This window comes from Protopterus annectens, chromosome 2.part0 (assembly GCF_019279795.1).
Source record: "Protopterus annectens isolate FY-2018-M chromosome 2.part0, PAN1.0, whole genome shotgun sequence".
Lineage (NCBI taxonomy): Eukaryota > Metazoa > Chordata > Ceratodontiformes > Protopteridae > Protopterus > Protopterus annectens.
In genome coordinates, this window is record NC_056728.1 from 1,800,485,003 (window position 1) to 1,800,501,326 (window position 16,324).

Here is a 16,324-nt window from a genome sequence, read left to right on the forward strand (position 1 = left end):
AAATGACACTACCAGGCGACTCATGGAGCCTTCTATGGTGTATTAGGAGGCTTCTTCCTCTTTTGAAGTTGGTCAGGCCTGGAAGGGAAGGCAGAAGAGGATCAAAAAGTTTCTCCAAAAAACAGATCATCTGCTTTTTTCCAGCAGGTTGTCTACCAAATCTTGAGACCTGGCCAAAAAGCACTTTCCATTAAAAAGGGCATATAAACCACTGTTGCGGAGCCTTGAATTAAAGAAGGACAGCCTCAAGAATAACAGCCTGCTCAGACATAGCAGCATGTGGTCCTGCCTACAGTATTAACACAGTTAAAATTAAAGTGGGAAACATGGAAACTCACTGTGGAAAATATATATACACAATAGTCTCCATCAGATCATCTTTACGCACTGACTTAAGGATGTATGCCAGCTTTGAGTAAAACTGCTACCATAGAACGCAGTTTTGAGTGAACTTCATCTCACCCAAGATGGAAAACTGGCATAAGCTCAAGCCCTCTATCAAGGATGAGAGCACTACCTGTGTAACTCTGAAGCCATTTTAGACTTACCTTTGAAAATGTTAAAAACAGAGCTACTCTCCAAACTTAAGTCCTTGTGGTGTTGCAATAAACACATCTTGGGATTAAGTGCAGAACTCCACTCCAAGTGATACTCACACAAGAATCTCTCCAATGAGGACATACTCTGGTTACTAGGGTAGGCTATGATCTTCTCCCTTTGAGATCCCCAGATGGCACAGATGAAACACTGGTACTTGTAATGGTGCCTGACATCACTCAACTCCTTTTGAAAATACTATTTATACTGGTGGAGTTTTGACTTTTAATTTGGCGGCCAGACAAACACTTAGTTGACAAATCTAAGTGCTGAATGCATTAACTTTCCAAAGAAATGCAGTAGGATCACCATTCAAATTGTGCAAACAATAGAAAAAAAAAAGTTGGACATTGGATCTAGTCACAGTTATGAAGTCAGTATGTAACATCACAGTGTGTGCTGGAACCAAGTATGTGCATCACAAGCATGGGATTATCCAAGAAAAAAATGCGAGATTATTACTGGTGAACAGGATGAATCTAACCACCAGACTCAAAGAAGGTCCTAATGTTAGATTCCTGCTACTCATGGATTTGTGCAATTGATACATAAAATAAATCACAATAAATTTAGCATGCGACTTTTAGTCTGAATGCATATATACATTTCATCATAAATTTACTGCAATGCCACTCATACACCAAGCCTTTTGCTGTGTGATGGAAGCTATATCATAATGTCACCAACACGTTTCAAAGATAAACTGCAAACACAATCCTCTAATAGTTTCCACAATTTTTTTTTTGTAGGTCGGTGACATACACACCCCCATGCTGCAGGGACTACAAAAGTAATTTCAGCTCGACTTGCTACAGCACACAGCATTAGGAATGCAGCAGCAATCTCAGGGCATATTACAAAGGAAGAACATCAAGAACTAAGAGCAGCATGACAAATATACTTACAAATTGCTTTCTAAAACTTATAAAAACAGATTTCTTGCAATCAAAATATTCCTCTCAAATACTCATTGTAAACAGAGATTACAAAGAATTAAGCATGTATATGCAATAATTACACACTTTTGTACATAAAATTTAATTCAAACCTATTCACATTATTCAAATGAAAAATATCATAATTATATTATTAGCATTATAAAATCAAGGTAATAAGAAGTTGATTTTCATTAAAAAAATCTTTAGTTAAGTAAAAGCCTTTAACCCACCAGATACACAGCAATTAAATGCAGACCCAGGTATTTAGAAACAGGTCAGCACAATACCTTTTTACTGGCTGGACATATTTAATACTCATATTATCTTTCACACATTAGATTTGCTTACAGGAACAGGTTTTTAATGTACTTTTCACTGAAGCTTACTCGGTGTGGTTTCCAATATTACTCAGCATTGGCAGTTTAGTTAATGAAGAAAATGCTGATAAATCCCACTTTTTTTGGTATTAGAGCCATAAAAACATAGCACCCCACAGACCTATTGATGAGTAACGAATTTTACAGCATTCGGGTTACTGAAAGAATCTTAACAACCTTAAAGTCATGGGACAAATAATCGCCTGAGTCATGCAATCACTTCTTAATAAAACAAAAAAATAACTCCTTCATTGCAAATAAAAAAAAATGTGGCAAGTAATGTAACAATTAAAAGCTTCAGCCTTATCAGAAGTTGAACAGCACTGCTTCGGACCTGCTAAGGCAAGTGCCACTACAGAAGCCAGCATGGTAAAAGTACTGTCTTGTTATGCATATTAATTGCTATCAAGATTATACCACCAGCAATTAAATGATATAGTCTACATAAACCTAAATGAAAATACAGTTCACTACAGGGCCTATATGTCAACAGTCTTCTTGCAGCCTGTTTAAGTTCCTCTCTCATACAGTACATTACTAAACAGACGAAGACTGAGGAAACGCACAGGTAAGGATCAGATGTTCCAAGTTCCCTTCACAGTTTATATGCACAATGTAAACTTCTCATACGCCAATCTTCCTGTGTTTGCCAATCATTAGATATGCTTTAACAATTTACATATTATTTAAAAACAAATTCAAAAGTTAACCAGGAAATATATGCTAACAACTTAATATTTTGGATTTTCTTTTTCTGGAACAGTAGTGATGTTCTGATGATCTAGCCCCACATTTTTGAGAAGCTCTTCTCATCTTTGGTCCATATGAAAGAATTATTTTGAAGCTTGAGGTTCAGAACTCATACAGAGAGGAAAGAGTCATTTGCTTTAGAACTGGATCCAGCCAGTGCTTTGCTGACCTGGGTTAGGAGCAGAGCTGTAGAAAACAGAAAATATGTTTACTTTCTTTATTGCTGTAGAATTTGAATAATAACTAATTAGCAAGTCGTCATATCGCTATTTATACAGTGGTTAGCATTACAACTCATTCAACTTCAAAAGTGACCTGATGGATTGATCTATTTATATGTTGCTTCTTTTTTACCTTTACAGTTACATGCCCTGTAATTAACATGTATCTGCATAAAACATATTTTTATCATAACGTCTGCTACAGACTTGCTATTCCAATGCATTAAAACATGTAAGCAATCTAACTGCCGTTTTACTTAGCTATCAAAGGGGACAGTGTTAATACATTCATTCACTGTTTATGTTCTTGGCCATTTTCCAAACAAACTTAGGCAGGGACTATGTGCTTCAGCTAGAGTGTGAATAAATAAATTATTTTTCTAATGGACTAAATATTTCCTTAGCTAAAGTACATCTTCCCCACTCATTTAGCCAATGCTTTCAAATTTTGTTTTGAAATCAATTTTGTTATAAAGTAAGAAGAAAACTCACAAACTCCATTGCTGAGCAATGAAGGACATTGTACCTACCAATAACACAGAAGCACTGCATACAGACGCACCTGATATAAGTAACACATAATAGGCAGTACATCACAAGTAACTACCCCAACAGTTTAGAAAAAAAGCACTGAAACTCTTGTCCTCAGTCCACCAAACCCAAGTCACTGACACTGTCCTTTTTTTCCCTCTTCCACCCTGCTACATACCAATGCAACTCAACCACGACATCTTCAGGAATCTATTTCAAAATCTGTGCTGATGCACCTAACCTTAAGCGCAGTCTTCAAATAACACATTCCTGGAAAACAACTTGCTATTCCAGAGAACAATTAACAAAGTTAATAGATTTTCCAACCTAGTATAAAACAATGAACATCACTGCCATACCTTACAAAATGTGAACTGGCTGCTATTCATGACATGAGCAGCTCTTAATCAGTTTTGACTCAATCTACTACACAATTACTGCTCTCCTCTCAGATTCAGAATAAATATAAGGATCTTTCCAAATGATATGATAAATGCAGGGGACTCACTGACACTGCACAGACCACCATTTATATTAGCAAATGGAGAGAAAAAAACTTTGGGAAGGTTGTCTCAGCAAAATGGAATAACCTACTTGTAGCTATTAGAAATGAGGCAGAAGTGACTGAATTTAAGAAACTTTTCAAATCCCACTGCTTTTAAAAATAATGTCTGGTATCTAATTAGAAACCAAACATTCTATGATAATAGCCATAGATCATGCCCTGCTATCTCTGTCTTATATTTAACTACTAAATTAACAGCAGATTTGTTAAATGAATCACTGTTGTGGTCCTTGCTTCATTTATCTCTAATAAAATAATTTCTCATATTAAATTTCCTATCCATACTTCTCTGTTCTCAAAGAGGCATTCCCACTCCTTAACATTTCTAAACCCTTATCTCCGCTAACAGCAAAACTTTATTCAGCTGCTTTATAGTATTTGTGTTTCCTCCTCCTACTCTTATCACTTCATCTTGTTTTTTCTGCTACTTGTTCTCTTGCATCTTCTCTGCTGCATTTATTACTGCTCGTTTTAGACTTTAAATGTTGAGTGTTATTCTAAGCCTCTTAGTTTTAATTCAAGCACTTGGGGGCTTTAGGCCTATCCCTTAGCTCTCCCTGGCCTCTCTACCTCAGATTCTGACAAATATGGATGGACAGTTTCCTACGGTTTCTCCTGCTAGCCTGGTTGATATGGGCATCCTGAAATAGTGTGGCAACTGCCTCATGTACATGGACAACCATCTACTACTACCGCCTAGGAACACAACTTGCGAGAGATGCAATTACATAAAGAAGCTACAGTTTAACTCTCTCCCTCACAAGCCAGTATACCTGACACTGAGAAGGGTGTCAACATAATCACTACACCTCAAACACCACCCACAGCTACACAACACACATCCACATATGAGGTTCTCAACAAAAACAAACCCAAAGGAGACCTCAGAGGCAACACATGAGAACTACACAACCCTCCATACCACATACCATGTATAGTCCACACACCAGTGTCTCGCAACCACCAAGGCCTAACCATAATCCAACATAATTGTCATAGGAGACTCCATTGTGAGACACACAGATGTGCCTCTCACCAGGCTGGATATGGAGAAAGTCATGGTTAGTTGTTTGTCAGGTGCCAGAATCCACCAAATCACACACGCATTCAAGTCTCTCAACAACAGGTACTGCTATGACTCTGTCATAGTCCATATTGGCATGAAAGACGTGAGACGTACCTCTCTGGACTATATGAAGAGAGACATGATTGAGCTTGATGAATGTGTGTCTCGGGCAGGTAGCATTCTACCGTCACCCAGAATGATGCCTCTATACAAACAAAAAATGACTGACTTTTACAACTGGCTTAGTTTCTGGTGTCATTCCAGGGGGATCCAGTGCCTGACAGCCTGGGAAGATATGATCGTCAGACCACAATGCTTTGTTAGACATGGCCTGCATCTGTCCCCCACAGTGACTTTTTTAGAAAAAATCATGAGGTCGATACTACCAACATAATCTCAACAAAAAGCAAATTAAAGGTCATGCTGTTAAACACTAGGAGTCTAAACATGAAACTGCACTCAGTGCAAGCATTCTTAACCCTGGAAGACGCTGACATTTGTACAGTCACAGAAACCTAGTTCAAAGCTGCGGAGAGAACCCCAGCCATACCTGGTTACTCATCCTATCATACATTCAGACACCAAAATATGGGCAGCAAAGCCAAAGGAGGTGGAGTTGCAATATATATTAAAGACACACACACCTCCGGGCTTGTCAAACAGTATGACGCACAGGAGACTTTCCAGGTGAAGTTAACTGTTGACAAGACCCCTTTTAAAATTATAGTTAGCTACAGGCCCCGAAATTTGACTCAAGAGGCCCACTCCACCTATCTGGACCTCTTCAAATGTATCAAGATTCAACCCTTTACCCTGATCTTGGGTGACTTTAATTACCCAATCATAGACTGGAAAAACTACTCATGCCAGAACACAAATGCCCAAAGATTCCAGGATTTTATCAATGCAAATGCCTTGGAACAGCTAGCTGATACCCCCCACAAGAGTTGATAATATCTTGGACTTGATATTAACCAACATGAGTAACCACTGCAGGACCACTACGGTATCATCCTCCCTGGTTAGATCCGACCATAAAGTGGTCACTTTTGAAGCCACCATCTCTCCTGACCCCCCCCAGCTAGGGTCAAACAAACTTCGCCAAAGCTGATTACAACCTCCTGAGAGTTGGTATAAACAGCTTCTCAGCCCCCTCCCCCACTGCAGGAACTGATAACAAAGTTCAATATGAGCATTTATATAGATGCATGGAATCAGGAATACCTGACAGGACAAAATCATCCTCCGCAAGGAAGAGTAAACCTGTCTGGTTGACATCTGCAATAAATAAACTATATAACAAAAGGAAAAAATTGCTGTCCAGGACCAAGAACGAACAGGTGCCCAATTGGAAGCAATCTCTCCTTAGCCTGAACAAGCAAATAAGAGCATTAGGGAAATCCTTTAAAGCCAACTTCGAGTCCAAATTGGCCACATCTACTAGAGACAATCATAAGGCCTTCTTCACATATGTCCGCAATCTCAAAGGAATCACCCAGATCTGTTCAGAACTGGTGGCCAAGGACACCACATACACAAATGCTGTAGATATAGCCAATCTACTGGCTGACAGATTCAGCAAAAACTTCTCCCCTCTGTCCCCCCCATCAGTAAATCAGGACATCCCCAGTACCTGCACCCCACTCCTTATCTCTAGGGAACAGATAATCACAGCCCTCTCAAAGGCAAAAGATCCAGCCTCCATGGGACCCGATAACATCCCAGGCTGCATCTTACATTAACTCAAGCATGAACTTGCAGAACCATTAGATACCCTTTTCAACCAAAGCCTGAGTACTGGCTTTGTCCCAGCCACTGTCACCCCTTTACACAAAGGTGGAGCGTCCACTGATCCAGGAAATTACAGATCCATTAGCCTAACTTGCCTGATCTGTAAGGCCATGGAACGTATTATCATGGACCTCATTAACAGGGACATTGGGTTTGTCAAGGGGAGGTTATGGCTGTTACATATGGTCAATTTCTTTGAGACAGTCACCAAAGCCATGGACGAGGGGAAGATGGTGCACTTCCCCTACCTTGACCTGACCAAAGCCTTTGACACTATTCCCCACTCGGGCATAGTAGATAAACTCTCTCAACTAGGCATCAATCCATATTTTACCAAATGGGTAGAAAGCTGGCTCACTGACAGAACCCACCTAATCAAAACAGGGGAAGCCATCTCAAGCAGTAGACCCGTAAAGAGTGGCATACCCCAGGGATCGGTCTTGGGGCCACTTATTCAGGATATACTTCTCTGAGGTTCAGGCCAAAACCAGTGGGCAATGGCTGGCCAAGTTTGCAGATGACTGCAAGTTGGGCACAGTCATCAATTCTCCAAGTGATGTGGACATCCTCCAACAGGGTCTCACCCAAATAAATGATTGGTGTCAGAAGCATGGCCTCAAGCTGAATGCCAAAAAATGCATCAACATCCCCTTTGGGGACAGTGACAACCCCACATATATTAACGTCCTAAGTACACAATCAGTAGTGAGGAATTTGGGCACCCAGGTTGATAGCAACCTGACTTTTGACCACCATGTTGCTTCCGTTGTACAGAAAGCTTTCTACATGGCCCACCTAATAAGTAAGGGCATATCATCCAGGGACAAAGATGCCTGTATTATTCTTCCCTTATAAGGCCAATTATTGAGTACAATGCCCCCTTAGGCAGGTACCTTGCAAAGCACATGCAGCAGGTGGACAGACCACAGAGTTTCCTCACCAGGAGAATCCAGGGCCTCAAACGCCTACCCTACACAGATAGGCTAAAAGCCCTGTCCCTCTACTCAGTTTCATACAGACTCCTCAAAAGTGATCTCTGTCTGGCATACAAAGCAATCTCAGACCTCGCCTTGATGGGACTGCTGCATATCTGCAAGTCAAGCTCCACTTGAGCAACCCATACGTGCGACCTCAACCTGGTCTGTGATATCAATAGGACTTGTTGGCAATCTGGCAATGTTGCTACTGCAAACAATCTTGGTGGCGTGACAGATTTGTGTCCCAGAGACTCCCCCATCTGTGGAATACACTCCGTCTCCACGTCAAACAGAGTACCTCATTATCCCCTTTTAAGCGTAACCTGGATAACTGAATGGGAAACAGAAAATACACTCCTGGGATTCCACCCATGTCCCTGTTGGACAGGGACTCTGGGTGCCGACTTGTCTAAACATGGGCTAAACTCTTGGCTAGGCTTACAAGGGCCTCAGGGCCAATAGCTTAGTAACCTCCTATGATCCTATGAATACTCTAAGACCTATTCATTTTTTCCTGTGACATAAAAGTATCATCAATCATGAAGTGATGATATGATACATATGTATGATGGAATGAAAAACTAAGTAAATAAATGCAAATACTGAACTGTCTAGTACATCTCTGGTGCCACCATTTGCAAGCACAGCTACAAAGTAACACTCTAACAAGTGAAGTAGTAATTACATTTTCTGGTAATTACATGTTATGCTCAACTTTTGAGAGAATTGGTTGGCTACAATCACCTGCATTAGAAGCTGAAGTTAAGTACAAACTTGCAGTTTTAAAAGTACTGCATTTCATTTTTTCTGTTACCTAACTGTGTGTTTCACTGAATATAGTGTGCTGTGTGTCTCTCTGCTATAAGAGGGGGTGGTGGTCATCTCACTTCTTTGTTATCTGATATTTAACAGTTAGCCTAGAGAGCTTCCTCTGTACTTTAAGTGCTAGCCACAGAGTTTGAGAATTAATTTTATGCTCAACTTCTGAGAGACTTGGTTGGCTACAACCACGTGCACTGGAAGCTGAAGTACAGTACAAACTTGCAGTTTTAAACGTATTTTATTTCATTTTTTCTGTTACCTAATTGTGTGTTTCACTGACTATAGTGTGCTGTCTCTCTCTCTCTGCAGTTAGTTCCCAACCCACTCTCCCTGTTCTTGTTTTGGTGTTAGTGTTGGTGGCTCTGGAATTCCCCGCCCCTCCCGTAAGTCTGTATTTGAACACTTCTCCTGAGTCCATCTCATTTGCTCACTTAACTGAGTACAGTGAGATCATATTCTGAGTCTAGTGTTCACTCTACTTAATACAGAGAGATTTGAGAATGCCAACCCACTTAGGTTCTTCCTTCCTTTCCCCTTGCATTTTACTAACAAACAAAAAAAATTGCACTTTATTCATCTGCTTTTACTGTATTTGTGTTTCCTCCTACTTTATTTTGCTTTTGCCTCTTCTTAAAAGTACTCAATTCTATTTATTCTGCTGCATTTATTACTGCTTGGTAGTAGCCTCATTAAATTTTAACTGTTATTCTAAGTCTTTTAGTTTAAGCATTTGGGCTTCATACTGGTTGTTTTACATTAAGAAGGTTTGTGGTCTGCACTGTTGTGGCAGGACAGGTAGTTTACATCCTTCTAATCTGGGAATTGCTGATTGAAGGCTCAGTGTCTGCTATTCTAAAAGTGTATTAGTTCTGGTTTAAGCACTTGGGTTTCAGGCCAGTTATTCTACATTAAGAAGGTTTGTGGTCTGCACTCTTGTGAGAGAACAGGCTGGATTCTGCCCTTCTGAGCTGGGAATTTCTGGTCACAGGCTTATTAAGCCTGCTTATTTGAACTGTTCCTTACTGAAATTGGTGCACCTTGTTGCTGTAGCATAGACCAGATTCAGGCCTGCTGAATCTAGCTTTGTTTGCATAACTTGAGCACTGATCCAGGCCATCTTTTTTTTTTGAGAAGGTTCCCCTGCACCCTAGTAGCAAGAGTGTGCAGTTAGAACTTGCCTGATTGAAGACTGCTGGAACAGTTCGTTTTCTACTGTTTTATATATATATATATATATATATATATATATATATATATATATATATATATATATATATATATATATATTGCACTTTATTCATCTGCTTGTACTGTATTTGTGTTTCTTCCTACTTTATTACTAGGGGCACTGACGACAACTCTGATCTGAGATATATAACAATAAGTATCCTTTTCTGTGCATTTAAAGTGTTTTTTTTTTTTTTTTTTGAAAATGAAGCAGAAACACTGGGAAACAAAGGTCCTACCAAACACCCTAATACCAAACATTAACTGGGAGAACTACTCAAGTACTAACTGCCTTACTCAACATTTCCTAGAATTTATAAACTCAAATGCCCTGGATCAACTGGTCAACATATTGGACCTGGTCATCACCAACATGGGCGACCAGTGTTCCACACTTGAGGTCAACCCCTCACTGGTTAGATCTGACCATAAACAAATCACTTTAGAAATCCACATTCCGCCCCCACCCCCCGGACAAGGAAACCACAGTGAAAAACTTTTCAAAAGCAAACTTCACGTTACTTAAGCCCGAGGTGGAATGTTTCAAAGCCCCCATGCTAAAGGATAATGCTATCCAAACTGCAGAATCCTTTACTAATGCATTCTATGGGCACCTATAAAAAATCATGGATCGTGCTATCCCAAGAAAAAACAAGACTCACTCCTCCAAGAAAAGGAAACCAGTCTGGTGGACCCCTGCCATAAACAAGCTATACAATAGAAGGAGGAAACTAGTACAGAAAAGAGTAAAATCCCAAGAAAGGAAGACATCCCCGATCAGTATCAGCAAGAAACTACGATCCCTCATAAAATCATCCAAGGCGAGCTTCGAAAGAAAAATTGCCAAGGACTCCAAAGATAACCACAAGGCATTCTTTAGCTATGTCAAGAATCTAAGCAGCAATGCTCAGATCTGCTCGGAGTTAGTGCAGAATGGCACAAAATACACTGAACCGATCGATACTGCCAACATTCTGGCAGACAGATTCAGTGCAAACTTCACCCCCCCTCTCACCCCCATAAGAGCCCATAACCATACCAGGAGAATGTAGAGCCCCCTGAAAACACAGACACTCAGGTTAAAACTGCCCTCTCCAAAGCCAAAAACACAGCATTAATGGGACCGGACGGTGTCACAGGCTGCGTCCTACACGAGCTCAAAGACGAACTAACCTCTCACCTAAAAGTACAGTTTTGTACCTTCCATAAATGTAGATGTTAGAGTGCTCATACAGCTGCAGTCATTACAGATGGGTTATCCTGCAGTCAGGCGGGTCCTCGGTCGGCCGAATTCCAAAGTCTAGGTCCGGCGTCGGTTGTCGTCGCTTCTTCCCTGATGTCAGTGCGGCAGGGGTATAAAAGAGGCAGCCGACGCCATCTTCTTCGGTTTTTCTTGCCCCAGATGTCAGGTGCTCCCAGAAGGAAGGCAAAACATAAATTTATGTAATCATGCAATATAGAATAATCAAAAAACATTAGTTGCAAGCAAATACACCATAAAAGAATACCCCAAATAGGTTGTATGAGAAGGTGTTTGTCATAAGGCCTGTCCTAAGAGGGGATGGAGGGGGGGGGTAACCTGGACTGCAGCTGTATGAGCACTCGAACATCTACATTTATGGTAGGTACAAAACTGTACTATGTTCATCGTGCATACAGCTGCAGTCATTACAGATGGGAAGAATCCCAAAGCTAAGTAGGGGTGGCAGGCACTAAGTGGAACTAGGAGGAGCAAGGATGCCCTGCAAGACTGCTGTGACAAATCCTGCTCTAGATTTAGAATATAGTGGAAGGTGATAGTGCTTGGAGAAAGTGTGCACTGAACTCCAAGTGGCTGCTTCCAAGATGTCCTTGGTAGGGACCCCCCTGAGGAAAGCTGCAGAGGTAGCTGTGGCCCTGGTGGAGTGGGATCTGATGCATGTAGGCACAGTTTTTCCATGAAATGAGTAACAAAAGCATATGCAGTGGGCTATCCATTTTGAGACTGTCTGTTTGGAAATAGCCTTTCCTTGAGCACCTGTAGCATAGGACACAAAGAGTTGCTCGGATTTTCTGAATGGCTTTGCCCTGTCCAAATAATAACAAAGTTGTCTGTGAATGTCCAAGGAATGTAGTAGTCTTTTCCCCTTTGTTTTGTGGATTAGGATAAAAGGTAGGTAATAGTTTGATTCAAAGCTACACTGGATACTACCTTTGGCATAAAGGTAGGGTTGGTTCGTAAGGAAACTCTGTCCTGATGGAAAATGATGAAAGGTTGCACAGCCATGAGGGCCTGTAGCTCCGAAACCCTGCATGCTGAGGTGATAGCCCGAAGGAAGGCTGTTTTCCATGACAAGTATTGTAGTTCTGTTGAAAAAGCTGGCTCGAAGGGAGGAAGGGTCAGCTTTTCCAATACGAAGTTGAGGTCCCAAGCAGGGACTGGTGGTTTCCTTGGGGATGAGAGAATAAAGGAGGATCTGTGTTGTATTGTGCAGAAATGGCTGAAGCGTGGATTTGATGGAGGAGAAGGAAAGTCCACTGTTTAACATCTCAGCTAGGTACTGTAAAATTTGAGGTAAATTTATTACCCAAGGATTCTGGCCCTTTTTTTGATTCCAGGCACAAAATCGTTTCCATTTGGCGGAGTAGGCTTTCATAGTAGAAGGTCTTCTGGCCTCCAAGATGCCATCCTGCACCTCCTTGGAGAGGAGGGTCGGTTGGGAAATCAAGGAATTCTCCATGCAGCTAGATTTAGGGTTTTGAGCTGGCTGTGAAGGGTTTTGTAGTTGTGCTGGGACAACAGAAGAGGGACTAGAGGTAGGATCCATGGTGGGGAATGTGTCAGGCTCTTCAGGAGCCGATACCAGTGTTGTCTTGGCCAGTCTGGAGCAATGAGAATCATTTTCGGCCTCTCTGCTCTGGCTTTTAATAGGACTTTGGGCAGCAGAGGAAGAGGCGGAAAGGCATAGACTGTCAACATTGTCCAATTGAAAGAAAGTGCGTCCACTTTCCAGGCCTGTGGATGATAGGTCCTTGAACAAAATTTTTACAACTGGTAATTTCTGTGGGTAGCAAAGAGATCTATGTCTGGCTGTCCCCATGCCTGAGTTATCTTTGTGAAAACTTGAGGATGCAACTTCCATTCGTGTGGATCTGTCATATTTCTGCTTAGGCTGTCTGCCAGTGTGTTTTCCTTCCCTGGCAGGAATTGTGCCTGTAGTTGAATTTGTAATTCCAGTGCTGTGTTCCATAGGGTCATGGTTTGCCTGCAGAGGGGGTATGAATGAGTTCCCCCCTGTTTGTTTATGTACCACATCACTGTGGTGTTGTCTGTCCTTATCAATAGCTGGCCTGGAAGCAGTAGGTCTTTGAAGGTCATAATAGCATTTTGCACGGCTAGTATTTCCTTTTGGTTGATGTGTAGGTGCTTCTCTTTCTGGGACCATTTTCCCTGAATGCACTGACCTGTCATGTGTGCTCCCCAGGCGTAGTCTGAGGCGTCTGTTGTGATGATTTGAGTTGCTTGAGGTACACAGAAAGGGAGACCTGTGTTTCTTTGGCATGCTTGAGCCCACCACAGAAATTCCTTTTGAAGGCATGGAATTAGTGGTATAATTGTTTCCAAGCTGTGGCTGTGTTGAGACCATAAGTTTTTTAGGTACCACTGAAGTTTCCTCATATGCAGCTTTGCACATGGGATTAGTAGGATGCAAGATGCCATGAATCCCAGAGCCTGCAGGACTTTCCTTGCAGTCAGCCTGGTGAAGGTTGCCATTTTGCTGAAGTATTAAGACAGTTGCCCTTGTTTGTCTGGCGTGAGGTAGGCCATCTGGGTGGTTGTATTCAAGCTGGCACCCAGGAAAATAATTTGTTGAGAGGGTATTAGTTTTGATTTCTTTTTGTTGACTGTGTATCCCAGAATGTTCAACAGTTTTATTACAAACGCCAGGTGTTTCAGTAGTATGTCCTTGCTGTCCGCTTGGAATAGGCAGTCGTCCACATATGGGTAGATTTGTATTCCTTGTAGTCTGCAGAAGGCGATTACTAATGCCAGGCATTTCGTAAACACTCTGGACGCAGTAGATAAGCCAAAGGGCAATGCAGAGAATTGATAATGGGTTGAACCTGCAAGAAATCTGAGGTATCTTCTGCAATCTTGTCTGATAGGGACATGCAGGTATGCCTCCTTGAGGTCCAATGTTACCAGCCAAGACTCCTTGCCCAGCATGGGAAGAAGCTGCTGTAATGTGGGCATCTTGAATTTTGGTACCTGTAGATATGTGTTTAGGATGGATAGGTCTAAGATAGGTCTCCAATCTTGGTCTTTCCTTGGTACCAGGAATAGTCTGGAATAAAACCCTTGACCTTGCTCTTTTGCAGGTACCTCTTTTTAGGCATGGGGCCTTGAGAGGGCGTCTCAGTTCCCTGTTTTTTGGTTTTCATGGCTGCTTTAGATTTAGTGAAAGCTTTAATAGAAAAGGAGGAAGGCCTGAAGACACCTTGAGAAATGGCAGGCCTGTCTAAACTCTGAGTTTCCCCACCAAGTGTGGCGTCGGTATCTGCAGTAGAAATGGGGACTGAGGAGCCTGCGACCTCGGGTACTGAAGACACCGGTAATGTAGTGTCATCGGTACTCAGGGGCTGCGTAGGCGCCTCGCTGAGAACCGGAGAACCGGTAGTCGGCCTTAGCGTGGTATCAGTAGTCGGTGCGGACCTCGTATGTCGGTCCTTATCTTTGCGTCTTTTACTCAAAACTGGAGTCGGAGTATTCGACATAATATAATAAATTTTTTTACCAAAATAGTGAATGGCGAACTCCGCCTGGCGCTTAATAGTGAGCTTGTTGAATCTAGCACAAAAACGGCAGGCAGAGACGTCGTGGTCTTGGCCTAAGCAAGGTATACAGAAAGAGTGGAAATCCTTATGCGGTATTTGCTTCCCACATGAAATGCAATTATTAACTTTGTCTGACATCGGTCTGAGGCAAGAAAAGTTTCCCCAACGGGGTACTTAGCTTTCAAGAAGACGACTTCTGAAATATTTTCGTAAATCTCAGGAGCTGGCCGACCGGCACTTGCGAACTGCTTCTGCTTCGGGCACCGCACGGCAAGAAAGACTGAAGAAGATGGCGTCGGCTGCCTCTTTTATACCCCTGCCGCACTGACGTCAGGGAAGAAGCGACGACAACCAACGCCGGACCTAGACTTTGGAATTCGGCTGACCGAGGACCCGCCTGACGGCAGGATAACCCATCTGTAATGACTGCAGCTGTATGCACGATGAACATCACACTGTTCAAACTCACCTCTCCACAGGCTACGTACCCATAGAGTGGTGCACAGCAACGGTTATTCCGCACCACAAAGGTGGAGCCACAACAGACTATCGCCCTATAAGCCTGACTAGCTTGGTCTGCAAGGCTATGGAGCGCATCATCATGAAACTCATTAACAGACACATTGGGAACCTCCAAACACTGGACCCTACCCAGTTCGGCTTTGTTAAGGGCAGATCATGCCTCCTAAACCTGGTGGACTTCTTTGAGACAGTTACCAAGGCTATAGACGAGGGAAAGGTGGTACACACAGCCTACCAAAACCTCGCAAAGGCATTCAACACCATTCCCCATTCTGGTATTATAGACAAGCTCACCAGCCTGAACATAAACCCCTACGTCACCAGATGGGTTGCCAACAGGCTCATGTACAGAACTCACATTGTGAGATTTGCGGGAGCTAGGTCCGACTCTAAACCGGTTACAAGTGGCATTCCCCAGGGCTCAGTCCTAGGACCCCTCCTGTTTGGCATATACTTCTCAGAGGAACAGGCAAGCATAGGGGGACTATGGCTGACCAAGTTCACAGACAACTGCAAACTAGGGGCTATAAATTGACTCTCCGGCTGACACAGACATCCTCCAAAAGGGTCTCACTGAGACAGATACCCGGTGTCAAAATCATGGCCTCAAGCTAAATGCCAAAAACTGCATAGTCATCCTCTTTGGAAAAAACAAAGTACCCACAAACTACCACACTCTAAATATGGAAAACGTAATAAGGGATCTGGGGACCCAAGTAGGCAGTAATCTCTCCTTTGATAATCACATTGCCAAAGTGGTTAGAAAATCCTTTTATGTGCCCCACCTAATCACAAAAGGGTTGGCATCTAGATCAAAAGAGGTCATTGTGCCCCTCGACCCATCATAGAGTACAATGCCCCAATTGGGATGTACCTTACAAGACACCTGCAACAGCTGGAAAGACCACAGAAGTACCTCACCAAGAGGATCACTGGCCTCAAACAGATGCCCTATGCAGCTCGACTGAAGAAACTCCAGCTGTACTCGGTTGCATACCGCCTACTTAGAAGTGATCTCTGCCTGACATACAAGGCCATGTCCAACCCAGAACTGACGGACATGCTCCACCTAAAGAAAACCTTATCCCCTCAAGCCACACGCTCTAGGGATCTAAACCTCACCAC

At 42.4% G+C, this 16,324-nt stretch overlaps 1 protein-coding gene across 1 annotated transcript in view; it reads right to left on the bottom strand.

Moving 5' to 3' along the window:
- Window positions 1–1,619: 1,619 nt before the first annotated feature.
- The window catches only part of NECAP2 (NECAP endocytosis associated 2), a 1,246,850-nt gene continuing 1,232,145 nt past the window's right edge, over window positions 1,620–16,324 (bottom strand). Inside the window, exon 8 of the mRNA XM_044061830.1 lies at window positions 1,620–2,848. Coding sequence (XP_043917765.1) covers window positions 2,800–2,848 — 49 coding nt within the window. The 3' untranslated portion in view covers window positions 1,620–2,799. The remainder of the gene's footprint in view (window positions 2,849–16,324) is intronic.